The sequence below is a fragment of the Callospermophilus lateralis genome, chromosome 4 (assembly GCF_048772815.1).
Source record: "Callospermophilus lateralis isolate mCalLat2 chromosome 4, mCalLat2.hap1, whole genome shotgun sequence".
In the NCBI taxonomy this organism is placed as follows: Eukaryota; Metazoa; Chordata; class Mammalia; order Rodentia; family Sciuridae; genus Callospermophilus; species Callospermophilus lateralis.
The window spans coordinates 67327252-67342928 of NC_135308.1; the positions used below are offsets into that span (position 1 = coordinate 67327252).

A 15677-nucleotide genomic window follows, 5' to 3' on the forward strand; every position below is an offset into this window, starting at 1 on the left:
ACATAGAAATGGAAATGGGAAGACTGGGGAGAAAAGCAGCATTGAGAAAGAAAGAGAAGCTGATGAGTCAGGGCTATGTGTGGGGCCAAGGCCTCTAGCAGCGGCTTCCCTCTTTATTCAGAGACCCATCTCCTGGGAGGGTGCCACAAGGGGCCGATGATCATTTTCAGCCTCCCATACCCTCTTCTTCAGGGAACCTGGAGCAAGCCAATGAGGAGCTGCGGGCCATCATCAAGAAGATCTGGAAAAGGACCAGCATGAAGCTGCTGGACCAAGTGGTGCCTCCTGCAGGTGGTAAGTGCCTTGGATGCCCACATCTCAGCCACCTGCCCAGCCCACATGATTTCTCTGCCTTCCTCTACTCCAGCTCTGGCACCATTAGAAACATGGCAGCAGCCTGAGACTTACGTCTTGAGGCCGCTGGGCTCGCTGGAGCTTCCTTTCTCCAGACCCTTCTCCCAGAGACTGGAGTGCAATGCCCTGCACAAACTCAGATATAGACCGTCAGGTTGGAAATCTGCTGCAGTCTGCATTTTGCATTATGGGGACAGGCACAGATGTGATGCTTAGAGATTTGGTTGAACCTCCAAGGGAACCCCACACACAACCTGTAGGTTTCCCTGTAAGCCACTGAGTTGATTGTTCTAGATTATTCTAGAACCCTGGAAGAAAATGCCCTGAGATCCCTCCTCTCTTTGAAATTTATTTAATTCATCCTAGGACAGTTCTCCTCATCTCTACTAAGCAAAAGTCCCTGTTTATAACAGATCATTTAGATTGCCCCTACTATGATCTCAAATGGAAACTGTTGATAATATAACCTTCCTATATGTGTTAATAAGGGCTTTAACTCCAATATAAAGTATATTAAAAGAAAATGTTTTTAATGCGTAAGTGCTCAGGCACAACTCTGCAAGAAGTTAAAATCAATTATGAAATTTGCTCTCATGCACCCACACATTTCCAAAGCTTTCTGAAGAAGTGAAATCCCTGTTGAAAACCACTTCCCAAAGGGAAAGCAAGACTGGGGCTAAGAATCCTGAATAGGCCAAATGCCATCTGATATCTTACATGACTTATTTATTTAATGTTTATAACATTTCTGTGAAGTTTGCTCAAGGAGCTAACATTCTAAGCTAATTAGCTAGCCAAGGTTGCATGGTGCATCCAGAGCAGATGCAGGAGCCTGGGACGAAGGGAGCCTAGGTCCTCACATGGGCTTCTGACTTCCCTAGACAGAGGTTACCAAGGTTCCCTTCCCCTGTGGATATGAGGCCCTGCCAGAAGGAGACCATCAGTGTCATGGAGTTGGCTCTTCTCAAGGACAGCTAGGAGCAGGTGTGCCACCACAAGCCCAGAGACTTAACCCAATCACAAAACATAAGAGATAGGGCAACTGGTGACTTGCTGGGCATTAAATGTTTCCCTTCAGGACTTACAACTTCCCTACCATCTGGCTCACGCCCGAGACAGACACTAATTTAATCCTGTGTGATCACAGGTACCCAGCCCAGCAGGGGCACATGGTATGATAACCCAAACTTCAACAAGAGGCTTACAACAACACCTCCCTCCAATCTTGAAACAGAACTGTTTGCATTTAAGAGATGCCATTCAACCATGGGTGGAATCAAATAGGGGTTAGTAATGTCAGATCAGGGGGAAAAAATAAAAGCAAGGTAGGAAGTGATTTTGACAATAGGCTACTTTTTCTGTTAAAAAAAAAATGGTTGTAGTTGGGCTGGGGATGTGGCTCAAGCGGTAGCGCGCTCGCCTGGCATGCACGTGGCACTGGGTTCGATCCTTAGCACCACATACAAATAAAGATGTTGTGTCCGCCAAAAACTAAAAAATAGATATTAAAAAAATTCTCTCTCTCTCTCAAAAAAAAAAAAAGGGTTGTGTGGTGGTATGCATGCAGGTGTGGTGGTATGCATCGATAGTCCCAGCTACTGAGGAGGCTGAGGTAGAATGTTTTAGCCCAGAATTTCAGTCAAGATCAGCCTGGTCTTAACGTAGTGAGAACTTGTTTCCAAAAAAAAAAGAAAGAAAGAGACAGAGGATAATATTAAATAAGAATAAGAATATATCTGCTTATTTGCATGAAGAATTTCTATAAAAATATTTAAGAAGCTAATAAAAATGGTTAGCTACTAGAAGGAAGTAACCAAGCAGATAGGGATGTGGTAAGAGAGAGACTTTTCACCATATTCCTTTCTATTTGTTTTTACTCTTTTTAAGCCAAAAAAAAAAATTGATAAAGTAAAGAAATTTTGGATGCTGAAAAGTAAATTAACGACGTTTAACTGAATCTCCATTTCCCCACAATTCTCCTCTCTCCGTGTGTCTCAGATGACGAGGTTACAGTTGGCAAATTTTATGCCACTTTCCTGATCCAAGAATACTTCCGGAAATTCAAGAAGCGTAAAGAGCAAGGGCTTGTGGGAAAGCCCTCCCAGAGGAACGCCCTGTCACTGCAGGTAAGGGCCTGGCAGGAAGGATCACATCCCAAGGATGGTCCTGGTTGCCCTCCTCAGGCCCTGGCCAGGGCCCAGATCTCTCACCAGGAGGCTGAGCGGAAAACTTCCCCAAAGCACTAATCCTTTCTGAAGGCAGATATGAGAGGGGTGACAAACCCCTTTCCCTCCCACTGCCCTCCACCCTCCTGCCTGTTTTCCGGGCAACCCCAGAATTCCCATGCACTCTGCTGAGCTCCAGACAGCCCTTGACCACTGGTGGTCTTCTGAGCATGACTTCACTCCTCCCAGATGGACAAATAGAATGTTCCACCCCAGGGTGACAATAGGGGTCCCAGGGAAGCCCATCTGGTTCAGAAGCCCCCTTGCTGGGTAGAGTGGCTGGATGGAGGAGCACTAGGGTCAAGGCTGACTGCAAAGCTGGGTAGAGAAGGACCAGGGTCCTCACGTGTCCCCCTGGGTTCCAGGCTGGCTTGCGTACACTGCATGACATCGGGCCTGAGATCCGAAGGGCCATCTCTGGAGATCTGACTGCCGAGGAAGAGCTGGACAAGGCCATGAAGGAGGCTGTGTCTGCTGCCTCCGAAGATGACATCTTCAGGGTAGGTGCTGAGAGTCACACTCTTCTTTGCCAAGCTCATCTTGAAGCAAAAGAGAGGTGGGCTGGGGTTCTGCTAAGAAAAACCAGAAAGAAAGGCTTAACTCTGTGGTGGCTCCAAGCCCTTCCGCTCAGCTGTCTCCTCATTCTGTGGAGGATGGCTTCTTCAAACCCGACTCCTTGTCACATCAGTCCTCCCAGGATGGCAGCTCTGAGCATCTCTGGTTCTCAGAGAATTGGGGAGGAGTCATGTTCCTGAGGGTAATGTTTCCTGGGAGGAACTTCTACAGTAGGAGTTGCAGAGTGGTGCCCGTGGGCCACCTCTAATCTGCTGACCCCTTTTGTTTGCCGATACTTGAACATCTGCACGTCCAAGTAAAAATCTGGGCTTCTGTCTTTTTGTGGAAAAAAGTCAGAAGACCTGGCCATATTGTGCTTGTGTTCCCACATGGTAGCAGAGGCTAGGACAGTGGTGGCTACTCTGTGGAGATGGACATGTGCTATCTGGGTCACTGAGGTCCCCTCCAGGCCTCCCTCTCCTCTCCTAGAGACCAAGGCTGACCCATCAGTGGCAATTAAACCTGGCTGGGCCAGGAGACCACAACTTTTGCATTGGGCTCTCGTCACTCATTTGAGCTACCTGCTTCATCCCAAAGGAGTTTGGCTAAAATGCCTTCTATAGCGAGGGGGAAGCTACCAACCATGGTGGCACAGGGCCCTGTTGCACCTGTCCCCCAGCCCCATGCCCAGCTCCTGGGCTGTAGAGCTAAAATCAGCCCATCCCACCTATGATGTCCTCCTGTCATCCTCATTCTCATCATATACCAAATGGCATCAGGGACATCAGGTGCCATGTTAACCACCCCACCAAGCCCTGGAAACCCCACGGCCTGTGCTTCTCTGCCCCGCCTGCCCAAGGTTTCTCCCTCAAAGAAGGAGAGGCAGTCAGGGGTCTTTTCCTCCATTCACTCTCCTGTCTTGCCTACAGAGGGCCGGGGGCCTGCTTGTCAACCATGTCAACTACTACCAAAGCGACAGCCGGGGCGCCTTCCCACAGACCTTCACCACCCAGCGCCCGCTGCACATCAACAAGGCGGGTAACAACCAAGGCGACACTGAATCGCCCTCCCACGAGAAACTAGTGGACTCCACTTTCACCCCCAGCAGCTACTCATCCACCGGCTCCAACGCCAACATCAACAATGCCAACAACACCGCCCTAGGCCGCTTCCCCCGTCCCAGCGGCTACCCCAGCACAGTCAGCACCGTGGAGGGCCATGGGCCCCCCTTGTCTCCTGCCATCCGGGTGCAGGAGGCTGCCTGGAAGCTCAATTCCAGGAGGTAAGCAGGAGGGTGGGCACCCTGCACCCTAGCCTAGGCCACACCAGGGTGGAGAACAATTTGGCCCTCAGGCCACCACCCAACCTTCAAGCCTCAGTTAGAGGCTGCTGCCCCAGAACCCAGCGAGAGACATAGGGGCCAGGCTGCCACCCAAATCGAGCTCTTGGTTCAACATGGCAGCCACACACAGGATAAGCCAGCGTCATCCCATGGGCCAGCTGTGTCCTGAGGTGCCAGGCCTCTGACAGAGCCCCTCTCCTCTCAACCTTCCTGAGTGAATGCATACTGGGCTGCGATCCTCTGAGACATGTGAATCCGGGCTATGTGACAGAAACCATCCCCTCTACACTTTCCCAAATCTCTGCCCAAACCTGGCCTTTCACCCACTTGAGACAGGAAGGGTGTCTTTTCTTCAAAACCCCTCATCAGCCCCATCTTGCTTTCTGGTGGCAGGTGTCCCTTTTCTGTAGCACTGACCTATCTACCCCAGGGTAGGATCATTCCTGGAGGTCTTAAGGGCGACTCCCACCTCCTGACTTGCTCTTTTCTCCCCATCTGGCCCTGTGCTGTAGGATACACTGCTATGAGATACTGGGACGGTAGGTGCCTCTTCTGTGCTCTGGGCCCCAGAAGTACAGCCTGGGCTGCCTGCTCCCCTCTACAGCTCCAGGCTCCCCGAGGCCCGGGTGGGAGAGGACACTCCTCTGCTTCTTGCCACATCATCCTTGATTGTGCTGCTCTTCCAGAGTAGTATAGTGAAGTCCTAGGAGGCTGGACAGATCCCCAGCATACCAAGTTTTGGGGCAAATCACCTTTTTTCCTGCCCTCCAGCTCACATAGTAATCAAGAAATGTGAGTTTCTTGCTAAACCTCTGGACATGTGTCCTGAAGCTGCTTCCACCCAAGGAGCAGCATACTTGCCCACTGGTTTTCCTGTCCCTTCATAACACCCATCTCCAAGTGGCCATGCAGCCAGGTTCAAGGTCAGCCTCAGCAACTTAGCAAGGCTTTAAGGAACTCATTGAGACCCTGTCTCAATTTAAAAAATAAAAAGGCTGGGGATGTGTCTCAGTGGTAAAGTGCACCTAGGTTTGATCCCCAATACAAAAAAAAAAAAAAGGACAAGTGGCCACATCATCTGGGCACTTACCAGTATCTGATGCCAAGCAAGTTGCATTGGCCATCCATCCAATCTACTGTATGCTCTGGAAGACTGGCTGCTTTAACCACCCAACAGCAGTGTTGGGCAAGTCCTGAGTCTCAGGAGACACATACTGACCCCTTCGATGCTCGGGGCAATATGCCCAGCACTAGGTCTGTATGTATGCTGATCTGAAAGGCTGGCTTTGCATAGAAGATCAAGTTTAAGTGGCCTCCTAAGCCTGACTTGATGGCCCTTTCCCTTTTCTGCATCCCAGCTCCTCCTCCACAATCTTCAAGGACTCAATCAGAGTACCACATTCTCCCCTGTGCACCTTGTCTTCTTGAAGAAGGCTCTTTTTGTCCATCATTGGCATCCCAGGGTAAATTTAATTACCTCCCTTGAAGAGTATTTTCATATTAAATTTTGATCTATATTAAACAAGAGGAGACCTTTAGAGAGGAGCTGTGGAGCAGACATCAGGGGATTTTCTTCTCCCCCAGATGTATCTATCAGTGAAGTATAACACACCACAGAGCCTACCTAGCACAGGGTAAGTGCTCATAAACTTCAGTTGCCTCTCTTCCCATGACAGTTGATAAAAACTGCAGGAGTTAAGCCTTAACCAGGTGAAGAGTAAACCCAGCCAGAGTTCCAGCTCTGGGCCTTGTCCTTTATGTCTCAGCTCAAGGCTAAGGGCAACTACAGTTCTGGCATTGCTTTTGCTAAGAATCAGAGACATGCTATCTACAGTGGCACTCCCTGCCCTCTATAGTACAGCCCAGGGCCTTCTTTAAAAGCCTTCATCAGCAAGTGCAGGAAGCAGAGGCCACAGTGGTTATGTCTCTGCATGCATGTGCATGGGTGACACCTCGCTTGCTAGGGCAGAGGAGGATGGCGGCAGTTCCTGATACTTTGGTCCCTTCTGGACACTGTAGGTGCTCCTCCCGGGACAGCCAGATAGCCATGGTGTGTCAGGAGGACATGTCTCGAGACGAGACCTACGACGTGAAGATGAGCGAAGAGGCTGAGTACTGCAGCGAGCCCAGCCTCCTCTCCACAGAGATGTGAGCCCTGCGTCTTCTGCCCAGGCCACCCGGGGTGGAGGGAAGGATCTGGGAACATGGGGCAGGTGGTCAAATCTTCTGGGCATGACTTGGGGAGGGGAGGAGATTGCACATCACTAAAACGTCTGTCATCTCAGTAGAGGAATGGGAAGCCCCGCATACCTCTCTCTCTCTCTCTCTCTCTCTCTCTCTCTCTCTCTCTCTCTCTCACACACACACACACACACACACATACACACACACACACACAAAATCCCCTTTATCTTGGCCTTTCCTCATCATAAAATACTTCCAGGATAACTTCTCAACATTGTTTCTTAAACTTTTTAGCTGCAGCCAGCAGCCATAACTATATTTTCTAGTGAGACTCAGAACACACATACATATATTAACATTTAAACAAATGTTTCATGAAACTGCTTATAACAAAGCTACCCAGAAGAGGGCACTGTTGGCAAATCTAGGGCTGCTGGGTTTGCCCTTGCTGGATGTATGGAGCAGGGCTTTAAAAATGCAGTTCTAGATCCATTAGAAGGTTGCAATGTCCGTCCCTTTTAGAATAGACTAAATATACACTTATGAATAACTAAAAGAGAGGAACTTGAAGGCTCCAGTCAAAGTAATGCTAAGGAGATGAAAAGTTAATTATCCTGATTTGACCAGCACATCTGTACACATGTACTGAAATATCACACCAGGCCCCACAAATATGTGCAAGAAAAAAGTTTTAAATGTTTGGGGAGAAGGAAATGTTAATGACCTGATTTGATCATTACACATTCTATATGTGTGTCAAAATTATCACATAAATATATGCTCTGTAAATATGTGCAAATTAAAATGATAATTAACAAAAATAAATAAGGACATCCTGTGTGGCATCCTGAGCCCCAGGACTTGCCCAGGGAATGGTGTTGAACAGTAGCAAATGTCTCTCCCTTTTCCCTGGTTAATAGAAGGACATAAGGAGTGCAGAGAACATGGAAGTAGTGGTCAAGACAGTGACTTGCCTAATCAGATGACCTCCCCACACCTTCATGCCTCCCCAGCAGATGTGGGGTGGGGAGTGGGATGCCTTTGTGACTCAATGGCAAAGGGTATAAAACCTAAAAAAATAACCAGAAACTCCTTGAGAGGTCTCATTCTCTAAATTGACTTTTAGAGAATGCCAATGGATACATGACCAATTATCCCAGAGATCAGGAAAGGTAATTTCTCTAATCCATTATGGCTCCTACTAAGTGCTTGGTACATCGGGCTGCTCTACTGGCCATGAAAAACAGCTTGGAACTCAAGGCTATCCTACCAACTAGTTAGGAAGCTCAGAGGATCTCACAAGAGGGAAATAACATGGAGATTTTGTAACTAACTGCCCACAGAGTAGTACAAATGCTGAGAGGTACAGGCATTCAGAGAAGGTCAGGGGCTGGGTGACAACAGTAAGTACCACACATAAGTCAGACAGAGCTCTGTCTGCAAGAGTGGGATGACTTGGATAAGAAGATCATGTGAGGAGGAGGACTTACCTAGCTGAGAATGAGAGAAAGGCCTGGAGCCCTAAAAACGTGAGGTTTTCCTTCAGCAAATTTCACTGTACTTCTACGAGAGCTCCCAGTCACTCACAGGAGCAGGGTGGAGTCAAAGAAAACAAAGGCTCTGCCCTCAAGAAGTGAGAGGTGCTGGAGGCTCAGTGGGACTCGACACATGGAAGGTCCTGGTTCACGTCTCCAGCACCACAAAACTCACAACTAAGTAAATCAATTCTTTTTAAAAAAGATATGAGGGATAGCACCAGGGACAGAGGCAGGGACCTCATCTGACTGCAAGCTGACCCACTAGGGATTGTGAAATCACTTCAGTGGGTTGCAATCAGCATTAGGAAAAAAAGAAAACAGACCAAAGTAGATGAAAAGTTGCCAGGACTGGGAGGAAGTGGGGAATGAGGGAGAAGTTTGAGCTAACAATGAGCATAGCCAAGGTCAATAGCATGAGCATATGTAAAGACTGGAGCCTAGACCTCTCCTGAGGAAACCTGTGAGCCTAGAATTTTTTCTAGCTTTCTCAACACCTTTGACCAAACAGTGATTCCACCGCCTCAAATCAGACATGCAAGACTCAGAGCTGGGGGCAGGAAGCTCAGTGCTAGAGCACAGGCCCAGCACATGCCAGATGCTGGCTATGATCCCCAGCACCACACACAAAGAAAAGGCAAGGCTCATCAGACAGACAGCTGTGCATAAAGAGCTGGGATTTCCAGCAAGCAGGCCTGTGATGCCAGAGAGCAGGGCAGAATTTCTTGGGGTGGCAAGTCCCTGATGCCCCTTCCCTAAACCTGTGTGGAAGCACAAAAGTGCAGTTATTCCTTCACTAAGAAAAATGCAAACTGCTTTGTGGGGTGGCAGCTGTCTCCCTGGGTGGCGGTGCTCAGCCTCCAGGAACAAGCCCCAAGAGTTCTATTCCAGGCTCTCCTACCAGGATGATGAAAATCGACAGTTGACACCTCCAGAGGAGGACAAGAGGGACATCCGGCAATCTCCAAAGAGGGGTTTCCTCCGCTCTGCCTCACTAGGTAAAGACATACCTTGCTCTCCAGATGTGGCCAGTGGTCACCCCCAAGATGACATTGTCAGGTACCCAGGGATGATTGAGAAACTGCTCTGGCCTGGTCTAGGCAATCTCCATGCAGTGAGCTGGGAAGATTTCCAAAGCCATAAGACTGAATTCCAAAGGCAGAGAGCATGCTGGGATGGGATTTAAACATGTGCTACTCCATGTGTCTCAGAGATAAAGTAAGGGGTGAAGAGGAGTGTATCCAGGGCCACTGACACTACTCCTTGCACCCACCTGGGCATGATTCTGTGTTGGTCAGCTTTCTCTTTGTGCAAAAAAAAAAAAAAAAAAAATACCTAAGACAATCAAATTAATAGCTGTGCATAGCGGTGCATGCTTATATTCCCAGTGGCTCAGGAGGTTGAAGGAGGAGGATCATGATTCAAAGCTAGACTCAGCAAAAGCAAGGCACTAAGCAAAAGTGAGGCCCTGTCTCTAAATAAAATACAAAATGGGGCTGAGGATGTGGCTCAGTGGTCAAATGCCCCTGAGTTCAATCACTGGTACCAAAAAAGAAGAAGAAAAATTTATTTTGGCTCACAGTTTTAGAGGATACATGGACAGTTGGCCCCATTGCTTTTGGGTTTGGAGTAAGGCCATACATTATGGTGGAAACTCATGGCAAAACCATTCGCCTCCTGCCTGGGAAAGGAAAGGGAGAAAGAAAAAGAGACAGGCATCCTATAATCCCCTTCAGGACATACCACCAACGACATAAAACCTGTCACTAGGCCCCACCTCTTAAAGTTTCTACCAGATCCCAATACTGCCTTCATCAGGTGGGCCTTTGGGAGACATTCAAGATCCAAACAAGAGCAGAGTTGTGCCAGGCCAATGTCCCCTTCTGCTGCCCTGATCCTGGTTCTTTGACTGCCCTTGCAGGTCGAAGGGCCTCCTTCCACCTGGAGTGTCTGAAGCGACAGAAGAATCAAGGGGGAGACATCTCTCAGAAGACAGTCCTACCCTTGCATCTGGTCCATCATCAGGTACCCACACTTTTGGACAGGCTACTGGCCACCACTTTGCAGGACAGATAGTCCCTAGAAGGATGGGAAAATCCTCAAGATACACATCAACCTTCCCTGTCTCAGACCACTGGTGGATCCTACCCCAGGCCCTAACAACTCCCAAGTAGGGCCACCCACTCCTCTGCAGGCAAAGGAGCCTCAGCAAGATCTTTCATGCCTGAGTTAAGAGACCCAGAAATCCTAGTAAGTAGGAATGCCCCACATAATCACAGATCCACAGGAGCTGCCGGATCCCTCCTGAGCTTTCTCCTTATGGGGCCACTAGTGTTCCCACCTTCAGACACTGGCTTACACAACATGCACTCAGGCAGATGTTGTCATACCTAGGATTTGAATACACCTGCAAGGTGGACTGCACAAAAATCCATCCAATGACAGTAATCAAAGCACCTGCCAACAGCACAGTCAAGAGTAGGAATGGTATCCAAGGAGAACAAAGCCAGGGAGATTCACTAGATAAAATGACTCTTGGCATGGCTGGCTTGAACTGAGATGGCACAATCCAGGGCACCAGTATCAAGTATATTCCCAGTTATAAAAATTTTGAAGAGCTATCAAGGCCAGTCCGTCACCTCCAGGGAAAGTGGGATCTAAACCCGAGTTTCCCTCAACCTGTTTACCTTTTTAATTCTAGACTCCCTTACCTTGGACCTATGCTGAAAATGACATTTTTGTACCCAAAGACATTCAACTGTCAATCAGAGCTTATAATCAACATACAATGACAGGTGTGGCTCAGCTGAGTTATTCAATTCAAAGCAATAGTTTTGCTTAGCCTTGGCATTACCTTAAAAGGATGGTTTCCACTGGGCATTCTGTACTATAGCGCCTCATACTTCCCTCAGGTCTCCAGGGACCCAGAAGTCCTAGGCTGGGAACCATGTGAGCTGGGGAGGGGAGGGTGGCAGGATATGGGGATCCTGTGTGTGCTATTTTAAATGATTTCTAGAACTTGGTTTCATCTGTCTGCCTTCATCGTGCTGGTAGGCAAGTTTATTTTCTTTATTTGTAGACTCCTCTTTGTGCCTTTCTGTCACCTCCACCCTATGTTCTTGTCTTCTCTGCTTCTCAGAACTAGACTTTCCCACCAAAGAGTGTCATGCTCTCCCATGAACACATCACATCCAAGCAGCTGACAATGCCGAGCAAGCCATGGTCCCTGACCTAGGGATACTTGTGAACACTGGGGACAGAGGATGCAAACATACCAATCATTCAGTTACAACACAGTATAAGATTTAAACAATAATTCAAACAGAGCCTGAGCTAGACAGTGGGAGGGCATTGTTAGCAAACTGAGTCATGGTAAAAATCGAAGCAACAACTACTGGTTTTGTCTAGCTCTTTAAAATGGACACTGTACTTCTTGGCCCTTATTTCACTTAAATTTCTCACTGACCCCACAGGTAGATGAATGGAGATGATGCAAGATGGTAGAATCATCATTATTCTCTACTGATGAGAAAACCAAGAGCAAGAGAATTCAAAGCTAAAGGGTGACAGGAACAGCCTAAATAGCAGACTATCTTGATTCAACACAATTGCAGCTTTCCAAAGCTACAAAAAAGCCATCACTTCAGATTGAGATGGTCATAAGATATATCTTGAAATTGTTGAAACTTATGCCAGGCTCAGAGAGGTTAAATTCAGTGGGTAAAGATGGTGGCAGTGTGGATTCCAACATGTGGAACACATTGGAAATTAACAGTTGCAAAGCTGCTTAGAAGGCAGAGGCCTCCCTTGCTTAGGGCATGACCATTCCCAATAACTCTGCTCTTTGTGTGTCCACAGGCATTGGCAGTGGCGGGCCTGAGCCCCCTCCTCCAGAGAAGCCATTCCCCCTCCACGTTCCCCAGGCCATGTGCCACACCCCCTGCTACACCTGGTACCCGAGCCTGGCCCCCACAGCCCATCCCAACCCTAAGGCTGGAAGGAGCCGAATCCATCGAAAAACTCAACAGCAGCTTCCCGTCCATCCACTGTAGTTCCTGGTCTGAGGAGACCACCTCCTGCGGTGGGGGCAGCAACACCATCAGGAGAGCCCGGCCGGTCTCCCTCACGGTGCCCACTCAGGCTGCGGCCCCAGGGAGGCAGTTCCATGGCAGCGCCAGCAGCCTGGTAGAAGCGGTAGGTGAATCCAAGTGGCACCACCAACAGGGGGAGGGAGAAGCCAAGGGTAGCAAGGGGTCTTGGCATGGAGAAACACCGGGTTCTTTCCTGGATCAATTGGATGTCAGGTCTCTGAATAGAAAGACCTTCCTTCTCGGGACCTGCAAAAGGTTCCAGAGTGCAGAGCATTATAGGATTCCGCTAGCTTTGCTGAGGCTTGGCGATGCAGAAGGAGAAAGAAACCAATAAGCGATGGGTTCTGCTACAGGCAGTGAACCTTGAAAAGCCCAACCATGTGCTGTGACTACTCACAACACATACAGGAGCTCCGGCTGCTTTTGTGCATAGAGGGTCAAGATCCATGGTTCTCTGCCCTGACGGCTCAGGAGGGTCACTGGCAAAGCTCTGGAAACCTATGACAAACAGATTTTTCCAAAGCTCTTTAATAATTCTAATATACAACCAGGATTGGGAGTCACTGTTTTAGCACGAAAATCTCAATTCCACTCTCCTCTGCCTGGCACCACATTTTAGGGGAGCTTTGACATACTGGAACAAAATCAAAGGAGACCAGGAAGACCAGCTTCCTAAAAAAACCTCTTCATAGGAAAAGCGCCTAAGGGAATGAGAGAAATAAATCCTGGGGAAGCCATTGAAGAGGCTGCGACATTGTTCTCTCCATCTCTCCCCCACAGGTCTTGATTTCAGAAGGACTGGGGCAGTTTGCTCAAGATCCCAAGTTCATCGAGGTCACGACCCAGGAGCTGGCGGACGCCTGCGACATGACAATAGAGGAGATGGAGAACGCGGCCGACAGCATCCTCAGTGGGGGCGCCCAGCAGAGCCCCAATGGCACCCTACTACCTTTTGTGAACTGCAGGGACCCGGGGCAGGACAGGGCGGGCGGCGAGGAGGACGGGAGCTGTGCGCGCGCCCTGGGGCGAGGCCGGAGCGAGGAGGAGCTCCAGGACAGCAGGGTCTACGTCAGCAGCCTGTAGTCGCAGGGCTGGGAGACGCCGGGTTTTTTATTTGTTTCAATGTTCCTAATGGGTTCGTTTCAGAAGTGCCTCACTGTTCTCGTGACCTGGAGTTAACCGGAACAGCGTCTTCATTCATTTCTGTTGGGACAAGACGCAGAGCTGGGTGGTGTGAGAGCCCGCTTTTCAGGGGGAAGAGAAGCCGCGAGGCAGTGTGTGTCCACCGAGCGACAGGCGAGAAGCGGGCAGAAGAATCTCGGCGGCGAGCAAGGCCCACGCGCCGCCCTGCGCTGTCAACCCTGCGCCGGGTCCGGCGTTGCCTCCGGGGCCGAGAGGACCTACGCTCCCTGCGGCGGCTCGCTCAGAAAGGACCCTCGAGCAAACGGGTGTCTTTCAACTTCGCTTGTAAAAAATCATTTGCACACATTCTGTATGAGCCTCACTGTCCCCATAGAGCCAGGCCCTGTGCTTTTGGAGAAGGAGAGGGGTGTGACTTCCAGCAAGAGCCCAGCCTACTGGAGAGGAACGAGGAAGAGCGGAGGAGAGAGCAGCACTGGGGGACAGGCGCGCAGGGCCGGGACGCGGGCTGAGTGGCGGTGTCACCCCGAGTCCCGCGGCTGCAACCCAGGCCACCTCCGCTCGCCGCGACAGGATCCTTTTGCCTGCACAAGCCACGCGAGCTGCAGACCAGAGCCCGGCCAGCGTCAGCGCGAGCCAGGACAGGACCGAGTTGGCGCTGCCCGGGGATGGGGCCGCCAGCTCTCACCGAAGGAGGTGGTGCTGAGCTTCCTTTGAGCGCTCTTTTGTTTTGTGGTTTGACATTTTTCTTGACAGCATGTTGCAGTTTTTCTTTTTTTCTTTTCTTTTTTTCTGGTTTATTTTATTTTTGTTTTCCCAGGGGGAGGGAAGGAAGAGGAGCGTTTACAAGTTTTATAGCCACCCACCTTACTGTTTTTCACTTTTGCATCTGTAAACCAGGTTTGGTTTTACTGTATTCGTTAAACAGTTGCAGATTTCCTTTTTCCATTGAGGGAGGGTTCAATAGCCACTGAGGGAGAGTTTTACCAGCCATCGTGTATGCCCCATAATTTGTTATAACTTCCTTAGGTAGTAACAATTTTTCTTTCTGGTTTGGTTTGGTTTTACAATTTAAAGATAATTGGCAATGCACTTGATAGGTCTTGCACAAACGGGCGATTGGGGTTGGTTTCCCTACGCTGGGTGTGTTGGTGGGTGCAGGAGAGAGGAAGTATGAGAGAGTGTGTGTTGGGCGTGTGTGTGAGTAGTGGTTGTCTGTGTGCATGTGTCTATGTTGTACGTGTGTATATGCACCCACTCAGTGTGCCCATGCACACAGGTGAGTGCGAGTTTCCCCTTTCTGGCTTAACTGTGGGGAGATCTGAATCTAGGGCCATTTGAAAGCAAAAACAAACCACTGTCTCTGCTTCTGAAACGGGAATCAGTAACTCTTTGCATTTTCTGTCCCACAAGATATGCAAAAACAATGCAATAATATTCATTTTAAAAATACAATTGTGAGTCGTGTTGGCATTAGAACTGTATTTAAAAAAACACACAGAAATTTAAGAAAAAAAAAACTCAAGAAGGCATTTTGCTTCGATATATTCCGTGTAATGTTTTATTGCATTGATAATGTTTCTGTTGAAGAAACCGTTATACTTGAATTCAGGTCAGTTTCAGTATTTTTCAAATATTTTTTTAAAACTGAATTGCAATTGTGCCAAGCGAATATAATGAATTAAGTTTGTTTTTGAATTCACTTCTTGTATATTTTGCTGCATGTAAAGTAAATCATTTTGTATTTGGAGTGTGACAAGCTTTACCTTTGAACTCAAGTGCTTTTCTATGTGTGGTTGGGGGAAAGGGAAGGATTTTTCTTTTCACTAGTACAATGCACAAAGGTATCCCCAGCATAAGTCATTACTCTGCTATCCACAAACAGGTTCAGACATGACTGTTTTGCATATCTTGTGTTCACTTCCATTTCCCTCAATTCTTCCAAACTCCTGTGATAGCTATATGCGCACCACGTCTTGCTTTGAGAGACCAGGACATCCTCTCATCAGGTCTTTACTCTCTCCTCCCTGCTGTGGTTCTCTGACTCAGTACTTGTCCAAGAGCAGCCTTCCCCATGATGTGCAGTGAGGCTTCAGCATCCCCCTAGGAAGAGGTGGCTGGCTTTTCTGGTCACTCCACAGCACAAAGGTTTGGATTCCTTAGTAACTCTTACACTGACAGAGGATGAAATTAAGGTCAGGCTAGTGGGTGGGGAGGGGTAGCCTCCCTTCAGACAACTGGTCTACCCAAT

General features: G+C 48.7%; 1 protein-coding gene across 25 annotated transcripts in view; it reads left to right on the forward strand.

Annotated features, from left to right (window-relative positions):
* The window catches only part of Cacna1c (calcium voltage-gated channel subunit alpha1 C), a 707547-nt gene extending 694178 nt beyond the window's left edge, over window positions 1-13369 (forward strand). For 19 of the 25 annotated variants that reach the window (XM_076853983.1, XM_076853987.1, XM_076853986.1 and 16 more), the window contains 9 exons: window positions 193-294; window positions 2353-2480; window positions 2945-3079; window positions 4064-4416; window positions 6496-6624; window positions 9087-9193; window positions 10117-10220; window positions 12054-12389; window positions 13067-13369. In XM_076853983.1, coding sequence (XP_076710098.1) covers window positions 193-294; window positions 2353-2480; window positions 2945-3079; window positions 4064-4416; window positions 6496-6624; window positions 9087-9193; window positions 10117-10220; window positions 12054-12389; window positions 13067-13369 — 1697 coding nt within the window. Of the gene's footprint in view, window positions 1-123; window positions 295-2352; window positions 2481-2944; window positions 3080-4063; window positions 4417-6495; window positions 6625-9086; window positions 9194-10116; window positions 10221-12053; window positions 12390-13066 lie in introns of all 25 variants that reach the window. The other 6 variants (XM_076853998.1, XM_076853989.1, XM_076853994.1 and 3 more) reach the window with 1 other exon arrangement.
* The last annotated feature ends 2308 nt before the right edge of the window (window positions 13370-15677 follow it).